Source organism: Ursus americanus, chromosome 8 (genome assembly GCF_024610735.1).
Source record: "Ursus americanus isolate L20-20 chromosome 8, mUrsAme1.1.p, whole genome shotgun sequence".
NCBI classification, from domain to species: domain Eukaryota; kingdom Metazoa; phylum Chordata; class Mammalia; order Carnivora; family Ursidae; genus Ursus; species Ursus americanus.
Window position 1 is genome coordinate 64211982 of NC_142134.1, and position 12096 is coordinate 64224077.

Genomic DNA, 12096 nt, shown 5'->3' on the forward strand with positions numbered 1-12096 from the left:
ATTTTGGGAGTAAGAACTCAACTCTTCAAAAGTTTAAAGGCTGCTGCTTACTTAAGAAAAGCTAAATTCTCATTATTTTTGTGGTTTATCTTTCTGGGTAATTTTATCAAGTTCTCAAATGGTCTATCATTCAATAAGTAGTTGTCGAATATCTATTATGTGTTTAGTTCTGTGCTTTGAACACAGATATCAAATATTGCTGTTGTCAAACAGGGACTCACAGTCTAGTTGAGGAAAACAGGAAATTAACAACTGGGATACAGTTTGACAAGTGCCAGGCTGACAAATGGTGGGTATCGATACCGTGGGAACATGTAGTAGGAACAACGGTGAATTGGTAGTTGCTAAACAACTAATTCCTGGGGAGTGGCAGGGAGGTCAGAGCCTGATTTGCAGCATTTGTTGATTTCCATGGTATATATACTCCCACCATGGCCAATTTCAAACTCCCAACATGATGCCACTAAAAAGGGAGTTGGAAAGACGTGTGCAGCAGTACACAATTATGCCGTATTTCCACTTCCAGATACAAGAGATGTAAATAATCCCCAAAGTGCAGATAACAGTAAAATGTAGAAAAAATAAGTAGGAAGTGATACGTTTGTGTATTTACCACGTTTGCTTTTCATATAACTTTATTGTAAACTTACATAATCCATTGTTAAAAAGCAGCTGTATTTAAAAACCAGCTCACAAAATTACTGAACATTTAATAATCAGCTCTTGCAAAGCAAGTATGAACCAGTTCGAGTGGACTCTAGCACACCAGTGAACAGGAGCAATGTCAGGAATTACGGTAGGCTCCCCTAAGGAGAAGAGTGCAAGGAAACTGAAGGCAGGGATCCTTTTTATTTCTGTATCTCCCATACCTAGCACTAGGTTGTTGAATGGTCAAAGCTATTCATTAACTCAATATGAAAATTTTTTTTAGCCCCTGCTATATTCTGGGCACCGTTCTAGGCGCTTTGGGGGTATAGCAGCGAAACCCAAGTCCGTACCTTTAGGAAGTTTACATCCATAGATGTGTGGGTGTGGGGTGTACAAAAAAAATGTAAAGTCAGGTGGTGGGTGATAAGTGTTGGGGCTAAAAATTCCGTAGTGCATAGGATGAAAGGAGTGAGGCACTGCTATTTCATAGCGGGCTGTCAGGCAATAGCACATGTTGAGACCTACGGAAGTAAGGATGAAAGGTTCTGGAATATGAGAAACACGGTATAAGTTAAGACTGAAGCACAGACTGCCAAATCTCACCATTCAACGGGACTGGAACACAGAGTAAGCTACGAAATTTTTGTGCAGAGAAGCCCACAAAGTTCCCCTTTACTATGCTCAGCCCCTCCGCACAAGTGCAAAATTCTTCCTCCAAGTCCGTCTCAGGAACACTCTCCGAAACACGCTGAACGCACTGACACCCCTGCGCATGCTCATGTCCACGGTTTCTCGTGCACAAACTAGGGTGGTTTGCGCATGTGCAAAAGCGAGACAAGCTTTTTGTCCCAAGGCCTTGCCGTACCGTCCGGGCGGCGTGTTGCATCCTGGTTCAGTGTGTACGGCGTGTGTCGAGTGTTTCCTCGCCACTGTCGCCACCACCAAAATGAACCGCGAGAGCTTCGCGGCGGGCGAGCGGCTGGTGTCGGCGGCTTACGTGCGGCAGGGCTGTGAGGCCCGCCGCTCGCATGAGCACCTCATACGGCTGCTTCTGGAGAAGGTACCGAGCTGTCGGGTCCTCCCCAGCTGCCGCGCCCCCCAAAGCCTCTGGCTCCGCCCAGCACCCCTTTAGTCCTGCGTCCTGCCCACCCGCTCCTGTTTGTCAGTTGGGACCTGTCCCGGGAGTCTGTCTCAGCTTGGCGTGCATTGTGCTGACTTGCTGTGCTCAGCTCCTTCTCAGCCTCACCGTAAACCAGCAAACCCCAGAGAGTGTTGTGAGGGAGCTTCTGGGAGTCGGGATTTTGAGTCCTGTTTTTTCTATAATTTCGGGATGTGGAAGTGAGGGGGAAGTCCAGTTGCTTCACTGTTTTGTTTGCGAAAAGGGCAAAGTTCACATCTTCCATCTTTCACCACTCCCCAGGACTCGGGGAACGCTTTGTGTTTGTAAACCAGGATATAGTAACTCGAACCAAAACTGCTGCAGAATTTCCCAGGTCTCGTTCCTGCCAGTATTCCGAATTTTTATTTCACTCAAGTTCGACAAGCCCTAGTCTTAGTCCGGTTTGAAGAAGCCTCATTGAAGATGCGGTTTATTGGTTTTCAGTTACCTAACTTACTGCAACTTTAAACCTGAGTAAATGTCATCGTATTCCTTTATTATCCCTTTTGGGAATCTGTAGATAATTGTAATGCAATGTAACAAATGTTTTGCTTCTTCGAGGTTTCTTCGTTGTGCTGAATTTATGTCTGAAGTTCAGAAAGCAAGAAGCATAGCAAAATACACATTGCAAAGTTTAAAAAATTCATTGAAGTACGGCTCTAGGGGATGTTTTTTTGAAATACAAGCTCTTTTTATTCTTTCTTTCTTTCTTTCTTTCTTTCTTTCTTTCTTTCTTTCTTTCTTTTTTTTTTTTTTCCCCAGGGCAAGTGTCCAGAGGATGGTTGGGATGAAAGTACACTTGAACTTTTTTTACATGAACTTGCAATCATGGATAGCAACAATTTCCTGGGCAATTGTGGTGTGGGAGAAAGGGAAGGGAGAGTGGCATCTGCCTTAGTTGCTCGGCGTCATTACAGGTATATTTTTGAAGTAGAAAACCTTTCTCTCTCTCTCTCTCTCTTTTTTTTTTTTTTTTGGTTAAAAACAACGGTGTTAATACCAATCATGTTAAATTATAAAACATCTCTTGGTGACCTACTTCTTCCCTATTCAAATGGGCATATAAACCAGATGCAACAGGGAGATGGAAACAGTTTGAGTAGTTGCTTTTCAAGACAGTCCGGTGAAGGTTCTAGTTATCCTGTCATGTTCTGGATGTGTAACAATACTGTCTATACATTTAACGTAATACACCTATTTGGTTGTAAGAATTTAAAATATGTTAAGGTTGTTTACAGTTTGCCATATTTCTTTTCTGATATTGCAAATTTGTTTAGAGAATGATATGTAGGTAGAACTTTAAAATGTTCATCAGTATCTAAACCGAATCCTCTTTTATAAATAGCTTGCTTTGTTGCAGTAGATGCAGGAAAGGCATGCTAAACTTGATTTAAGATTATTAAGTCACTTTTTTCTTTTGCAGTATTTCAGAAAGCTTTTCATCAATTCTGCTAATCATTTAATTGGTAGTGTTCCCAAATATGATAATTTCTCTGTTCTTCCACTTTTCTGAGAAATATATAGGTAAACTTTTAAAAACTCCTGTCTTGAAATTTTCAGTGAAGAAATATTCCTGGGGATAGTAGAATTTTATTTCAATCAAAATCATTGCAGTCAGAATTAATGGTAATGAATCTGTAATTTGGATGAAAAATTCATGGTTAAAATGGGGTAATAACACAGTTTATAATATTTGTAAAACAGTGCTTTGTACATTAGGTTTCAGTGGTGATGAAGTATGACCCCAGTGTTCTGTGATAATCCCAGTGTGACGGATTTCTGATTTAACTCTAAAGTACAGACTTGTGATTTTGAAAAATATTCAGAGGTATCTTTCATGAGTATAATGTCATCTAATTTAAAATGAGTGGTTTGCACACTGATTTTTAAGGAATATATACAGTTGACCCTTGAACAATATGGGTTTGAATTGTGCAGACCCATTTACATGTGGATTTTTTTCAGTGGAAGCAGGACAGTATTGTAAATGTATTTGCTCTTCCTTAAAAAGAGCATTTCCTTTAACTTGCTTTATTGTGAGAAAACAGTACGTAATACATATACAAAATATGTGTTAATTGACTATTTATGTTATTGGTAAGGCTTCCCAGCAACAATAGGCTATTAGTAGTTAAGTTTTGGGGGAATCAAAGTTATACATAGATTTTTGCCTGTGCAGGCCTCCCCTAACCCCCCCATACAAGGGTCAGCTGTAGTATTTTTTAAATTAAGGCTGTATTTGAACAAGACAGTGAGGATGATGTTCTACCTGAGAGTGAAGGTTAGGAGAAAGCCAACTAGGCATTTCTTTTCTTTTCTTTTCTTTTTTTGGCTGTAAAATTCTCTAATTCTTTTTATTATTATTATTATTATATTATGTTAGTCACCATACAGTACATCCCCAGTTTTTGATGCAATGTTCCATGATTCATTACTTGCGTATAACACCCAGTGCACCATGCAATACGTGCCCTCCTTACTACCCATCACCAGCCTATCCCATTCTCCCACCCCCCTCCCCTCTGAAGCCCTCAGTTTGTTTCCCAGAGTTCATAGTCTCTCATGGTTCATTCCCCCTTCTGTTTACCCCCCCTTTCTTTATCCCTTTCTTCTCCTACCGATCTTCCTACATCTTATGTTCCATAAATGAGTGAAACCGTATGATAATTGTCCTTCTCTGCTTGACTTATTTCGCTTAGCATTATCTCCTCCAGTATATTTGAAATAGCAGCTCATCCCACTGGAACTTAGTCCACTGCTCTGGTTAAGGAAATGGAAAGAAAGAAGAGAATCTAATGTTGCATATATTCTGGTTTTCCATTGCTGCTAACAAACCACTTCAAAACTTAGTGGCTTAAAACAGTAATTTATTATTATCTCTCACTTCTCTGGGTTAACTGGGCTCAGCAGGATGATTATTGCTTCCAGTCTCTCATGCAGTTATAGTCAGATATTGGCTGAGAGTTTAGCCATTTGGTTCAACTGGGCAGTTTATCCAGACTGACTCACTTAGACGGCTGGGAGCTCAGATGGTCTGTGCAGGTGGCTTGGGCCTCTCCCAGCATGGCATCCGGATTATAGGAGGGAGCTCCCACAAGAACAAGCCCTTCAAGAGGCCAGGTGAGGCTTTAAGGCTTCTTTGACCTAGATCAGAAATTCCAGAACATCATTTCCACTAGATTCTTCCTGGCCAAGCAAGACACTAAGGCCAGTGCAGATTCAAATGGAGAAGAATTTGATTCCATCTCTTGGTGTTGGCAATAGTGTGTGGGCATAGTAGAGAAAAGGAATTGATGGTGGCCATCTTTGGAAACTAGCTACCACAATGGTAATTGATGAATTTGTTTCAGTTTAACTAGGGTATTTTTACATTATTAATAGTTTATGAAATATATCTGCAATAGTCAAGTGTTCCCTCTGGTGTTTTTTTGATTATTGTATCTGTATATTTATACAGTGGATTACTTAGAACACCGAATATTTTTGTCCAGTTGTTGGCCCATTTTTTGCTTAGGTTCATTCATGGAATTGGACGATCGGGTGATATTTCTGCTGTGCAACCAAAAGCTGCAGGTTCTAGCCTTTTGAACAAAATTACCAATTCTTTGGTCCTGGACATCATAAAGTTGGCTGGTATGTACTATATTAATCATAATACTTTTGGCTGACCAGCAGCCACACACACCTTTACTTAATATCTTTTATTAATGCCTCGTTCCAAACAGGTTCTAAATGGCTTTTGAAAAGACATATATATATTTAAAAACCCGCTAGAAAAAGATAGAAAATCAGAGCCATAGGCCTGGAGGATGAATTTGGCAGTGAGTTTCCTGAGGTCAAGTACAGAGGAAGCACCGTCTATAACTGTTACTATTTGATTGAAGAATTATATCATTTCTTCAAGAAGGATGCTGGTTTTTCAGTGGAATAACTAATTTCTCCTTTACTTCTTAATTTTAGGTGTCCCTACAGTGACCAACTGCTTTGTAGTTCCCATGGCAACTGGTATGAGTCTAACCTTGTGTTTCTTAACATTACGACACAAAAGACCAAAGGCAAAGTATATTATATGGCCGAGAATAGACCAGAAGTCCTGCTTTAAATCCATGATCACTGCAGGTAAAAGAAGAGAAGTGACATATATAATGTAGAAAATTTACCCTTTTTATATAGAGATAGGTGAATGAAAAAGAAACTAAATGTGTTCCTGTTCCCCCTTTTTATTGTAATCAAATATACATAACAAGATTTACTATTTTAATCATTTTTATTTTATGTATTTATTTATTTTTTTAAAGATTTTATTTATTTGAGAGAGAGAGTGCAAGCACGAGCAGGGGCGGGGATGGGGGGAAGAGGCAGAGGGAGAAGGAGAAGCAGATTCCCTGCTTAGCAGGGAGCCCAGCGCCAGCTGGATCTCAGGACCCTGAGATCATGACCTGAGCCAAAGGCAGACATTTAACCAACTGAGCCACCCAGGCGCCCCAGTTTTAATCATTTTTAAATGTATGGTTCCATGACATTAAATACATTCACAATGTTGTGCAGTCATTATGTAACACCATCTCCAGAACTTTTTCATCCTCTTAAACTGGATCTCTACCCATTACACAATAATTCCTCCCTCCCCACTACCCCCAGTTCCTAGTAATCACCATTCTACTTTCTATCTCTCTGAATTTGACTACTCTGGGTCATTCATATAAATGGAATATAGAGTATTTGTTCTTTTGAGACTGGCTTATTTCATATAGCACAGTATCTTTAAAGTTCATCCATGTTAAAGCATGTATCAGAATTTCTTTCCTTTTTTAAGAGTAATACTCCACTGTATATATTTATATCTTACATTTTGTTCATTCATTCATTCATTCATTCATTCATTTGTTGATGGACACCTGGGTTGTTTTCACCTTTTGGTTCTTGTGAATAATGCTGATGTGAATATGGGTGCACAAATACCTGTTTGAGTCCCTGCTTTGAATTCTTTGGGGTATATACTCCGAAGTGGAATGGCTGTATGTCCCTATTCTTTGAAATAGGGATATAATTACCTGTCTCACAAGATGGTTTTGAGTATTAAGCAGGATGACATATGATATGCCCAACAGTGATCCCTGGAGCATAAAGGGTGCTAAGGGGCTTCAGGAATGGTGGTTGTATATACATAAGTGGAATACACATAAATTATTACCATAAATCAAAGTGTAAAGAGCCAGGCATCATTACATATAGGTGAGACAAAAACTTTACGTTGGTATTTTAGTAGTTAGCTTGCTTAAGTCAAGGTAAATTTGAGAATTTAAGGTTAATTTTGAATAGCTTCAGTCTTTTGTATGAAGTGAACTGTATTGGCCTGTAATTAAACTGCATAAATAATCCTAAAGAAATTCATGTAAAGGGATTTATAATTAGGACATATAGCAAAAACTGATAGACTATTAAAGATATACTGATTTATTTCAAGTGGTATAAAGTTGTCAAGTCTGTTTATTACATGGTATTAACCAAAGAACTAATAACCATACTTTTCCAGATTGCCATATTGAAAAATTGGAACCTTTTCCAAAAGATATTAGGATTTGTACTAAATTTATATTTTATTCTTTCTTAGGATAGCCTATATTCTTAGGAAGCAAGGTAGTTGTATTCTCAAAAAAACCTTGCATTTTAAATGTTTGAAAGCAAAAATAGGGTTGGGTCTAAAGAATTTGAAAAATAATAGAAAATTGGCTGTCATTAAGAAGCACTACTTATTTAAGTTTTGTTTGCTTTAAAAGCTGTGAAGGTATAGATATAAAACCTGGACATCTCTGAACCAACATAATTGAATTGATGATTTTATAGTTGCCAGGTTTTTATAGTTCTACAGATAGAATGCAGGCAACTTGATATGGATTATAAAACATAGAAAAAAACTACCTGCTCGTAACTGTGCTTTAATTTGCTGTGTGACCTTGGGGAAACCACTTAATTTTCCTGAACTTTGGCTCCCTTATCTTTGAAATGCGTTAGCTGAGCTAAATGGTTTCTAAATCTCTTATAGCCACTAAATGCATGAGTCCAGCCTACTATAGATTCGGTATTTGGGAAGACTGAAGATGTGACTACATAATAACTTTATGTGTAAAATTTCCGAAGTTTATTTTCTACCCAAGTTGTAAGACTTAAGTACTTAGATTTTACTTTTACCCTAAGTACTTACTAGCATTAGAAATATTTAGTTATCTAAGTGCTTTGTGCATTGTTTAGTTTATGTATTGCACACACAACTCTTGAAGTTTATGGATACCTAAGTATTCACCATACAAGATTACATAGTTATTATTTGGGCAGACCTTTGATCGTGTGCTAGTTAAGTGTACTAATTCAGTTGAAAATTGAGAAATAGTTTTTATATTTAAATTGTAGAAGGCCCTTGTAAACTATGGGATAGGTCAGTGATCGGTAGGCTACTAAAATTCATTACTTTTTCTTTAGGAGTAAAATATTAAGTTGATGATTGTGATTTGTTATAGTACTTGAATTATATCATTATTCTTGTCCATCTCTGAAATAAAGTGAACTTAAAAATGAAATGTTGCCGGAAAATGAGTAGATATACTTTTCTGTGGTCTGAAATTGAATTGTACCAAATGATCCTTTTTGTCATCGATGACTGTGTTATTACTTTTTTAGGTATCTATTTAACATTTGTTTTCCTTCCCAGAATTAGCCTTCCTAGTCATATCTAAGTGTTAAGTAGATTTGTGGTCCTAATTGTGGTCTACTAGTCCTTCACATTATTTTGGCCTGCTTTTGACTCCTACCAATATTGAGCCAGGTCTCTATTACTTGGGAAGGGTTCACTGACCAGATGTGGAGTTCTTGTGTGGAATAGCACTGCTTCCTAGAGTTCCAGGATCTTCCCTTATTTTAGTTTATCTAACATTTTGATTTTCGATTGGCTTGGTTAGGTTTTGAGCCTGTGGTGATAGAGAACGTTTTAGAAGGTGACGAGCTGCGCACAGACCTGAAAGCAGTGGAGGCTAAAGTCCGGGAACTTGGGCCTGATTCCATTCTGTGTGTTCATTCCACCACATCCTGTTTTGCTCCAAGGGTGCCTGATAGGTAAATCATTTGCAACTGTTGTCCTTTAGGTGTTCATCGGGTCTTTTAAACGAAATGCAGATATACTGATTCTCAAAGATGCTTAAGTAACATTGAGCAGTAAATAGGTGAATAGACTAGTGGAGAAACAGCACGGTGGTTTGGGAAAATAAAAAATTTGATATAGAAGAAAGAAAAACAACTTATAGTAAGTGGAGATCCCTTTATCACCTGCATGGACACAGAGCATCTCTGTTTTCTTGCTTTTTTTCTGTTTCTGATCTCTTTGCATCTTTTCTTCATTATTTGGTAGAAGTTTCTAAGCATAATGTTGGATTTACTTGTTTCCATTGCTATCTCCTTTTCTTTGATCTTACAGTTAGTTTTCCTATGTAAGAATTATCAGTATTAACAGATTTTCTGAGTAGAAAATTCCAGGATTATTTATTGCCTTTTAAATTTTTTGATTGGAAGATGAACTCACATGTACACTGAATGTACACAGTGGTTGTCTTTGGATTTTGAGAAAAACGCATGTATTTAAGAAAATAAAAGCAAAAAGAAAAAAAAGCAAATGTTTACTTTTCTAAAGGATGTCACATTTTATTCTGAAATTGTAATAAGCTTGGCTATAGTAATGCAGATTTCTAGTTTTGACAGCAGCTCTTTGTTTCAGTTTAACATTTTGAACAGAAGTGCTAATAATTTGTAAAAACTATATTGACTTTGGACTATTTTTTAAGACCAAGTTATACTTTAGTTTTAATTCATGGAATCACATAATTTGGCAGTAATGAATGTATGCTGCTTTTTATTATTTTATAGACATGTTTTAAGAGACAATTTTAAGACCATGCTCTTGAAAATTTACCTTGTTTCATTTGTGACTCTGAAGTCTATTTTAAGATTATATTGCATATGCTTTCCTTGTTTATTCGTTACTTACCAGTTTTTAAATTTGTATTGAAATACTAAATAAACATCTCTGTTCTTTCTTCATTGATGATTTTGCTATCTAGAAAAATTTTAATGTGATAGAAATAAGTCACATTTCCAAAAATAGCACATGGGTATTTGTGTTAGATTGTTTATGTTTGAGGATAGTTTTGTTTTATTTTGATTTTTTTTAGATGTTTACAGTATACTTGGTATAGGGTTAAGTATTTTACATGTATTATCTCCTTTGGAAAAAAAAATCACAAAAGTTTTTTATCAGCAAAATTCTTATATGCCACTTTTTAGTTGTGTTATATAATGAATGTTTCTGATAAAAGTGAACTTTGGGAAAATAGTGATGCACAGTTATTAGTAATATGTTTGAATTTCTGATTTTATTGAATTTAAAATAGATTTAGATTTCTTTTCATTAAGCTTATTCTTTGTATCCTTAACTTGAATAGGTGTGTTTGTGTGTGTGTGTGTGTGTGTGTGTGTATGTTGTCTTTATTAGTTAATTAATTGGACAGAGTATTGTGGGGCAAAATCAGTCAAAAGAAATGTAAAAAAAAAATGGGGATATCATTTCTATCTGACAAACATATTAAATTGGCTGCTAAGTTACAATACAGTTTGATCCAAATGGAAAGTATTTTTTGTCTCTCTTTGCCTTTCATTAAATACCTTTATACACCCTCTGAATATTAGCAGATTTGATTAATTCTGAATATTTAAAACAACTCATAAGTGATTTTTTTCCCTTTTTAAAATAGTACTTTATGTTATTATAGCATCGTACTTTCAAGGAGCTTTGTTATTAAGGGATGCTTTTATTAGAACCCAAACATGTAAAAGTGACTTCTATGAAGAAAATACTTGTTTGTATCCCAGAAGGTCTATTTTTTAAAAACAACATCTGATTAATTTGAGTAATAGAAAGGTTCCTCTGTCAATTTGTGAGGTTTATGAAAATGAATGATAAAATGACTTTTTAATTCATAATACTTTAAGGCAGTGGATTGAAAACTTCTGACAGATGAATAGAATAATGTCATTCGTATCTGTACTTCAAAAACATATTAATGCACATCTAAAAAAGAAAATTATTTTGCAGAAATAAATAAAACTATATAATATATATTTGAAATACATCCTTATGGGAAAGAACTTTTATTGCTTTGCTTCCAAATTCTTTATATTGTAGAAGGAACTTTTTAAAAAAATTTAACTTTATTAAATCATAGGTGTTAGTCTTAGCTTCATAGCATGTGAAGACATTTCTATTAGAGATGGCCTCAGTCACAAGTAGTATTTGGTTTTGCAAAGGAACATCATTTATTACACTCTAATTGAAATTTATTACCTTACTTTGCATAGAGTTAGACTCCCAAATTATTTTAATATAAGGAGTGTCAAATGAAAAAGTAAGAGTGAATTTAAAACCAGCATCTATTTAAAAAATTCTTTAGTTTGCAAGTTGTTGGAAAATGTTATTTTGGTACTGAAACATTTTAATGTTCTGTATTTTTTAATACATTAAAGTCTACTTGAAAATGTATTTTTTACTTTATGAGATGTTAAATGTGAGATTTCTTAAGATTTCAAGACATGCTAATTATTTTGCAGCTATTAGCTTTAGTATGATAACCAACCAAAAGCATTTAAAAATGAGCATACCACCTTGTTAAGGGGTCATTATAATCTGCTTCTTGCTTTTTATATAGGAAATTTAAAAGTGATTTAAAAGCTACCATCTATAGATTTTTATAAATACCCATTTTTCTCATTTATTGGTAACATTAATTTAAAAGCTTTTTTAGGTTTATCCTAAAGTGCCTGCTGCTGAATTTTATGCTAAAATACTGCTGTAGAAATTTCAGTTTTCCCTTTTTTTCCTAGTGTACATTAAGAATAACTATTGAATTAAAAAAGTTTTCACACTGTAATTTATAAAAGCACAGTAGGAATATGTCTTTCTGTTGAATATTTATGTTTGTAGATTAGAAGAACTGGCTGTGATTTGTGCTAATTATGGCATTCCACATATAGTCAACAATGCTTATGGAGTGCAGGCTTCAAAGTGTATGCATCTCATCCAGCAGGTAAGAGAGTTTAAAAAGATATGTCAAGAAAAAATGATTTTAACATATTACAAGATTATTCTTTTGTTTTTCTTAACTACTTATTAATATAGTAAAATCGACTATCTAGCATCTTCAGCTTTGTGGAGCATGAGAAATTGGCATCTAATATCCATACAGTGA

General features: G+C 35.7%; 1 protein-coding gene across 1 annotated transcript in view; it reads left to right on the plus strand.

The window, feature by feature from the left end:
- Positions 1-1505: 1505 nt before the first annotated feature.
- SEPSECS (Sep (O-phosphoserine) tRNA:Sec (selenocysteine) tRNA synthase) overlaps positions 1506-12096 on the plus strand; it is a 37480-nt gene continuing 26889 nt past the window's right edge. Inside the window, exons 1-6 of the mRNA XM_045771378.2 lie at positions 1506-1708; positions 2570-2724; positions 5322-5440; positions 5768-5926; positions 8764-8917; positions 11832-11934. Of these exons, the coding sequence (XP_045627334.1) occupies positions 1595-1708; positions 2570-2724; positions 5322-5440; positions 5768-5926; positions 8764-8917; positions 11832-11934 (804 nt within the window). The 5' untranslated portion in view covers positions 1506-1594. The remainder of the gene's footprint in view (positions 1709-2569; positions 2725-5321; positions 5441-5767; positions 5927-8763; positions 8918-11831; positions 11935-12096) is intronic.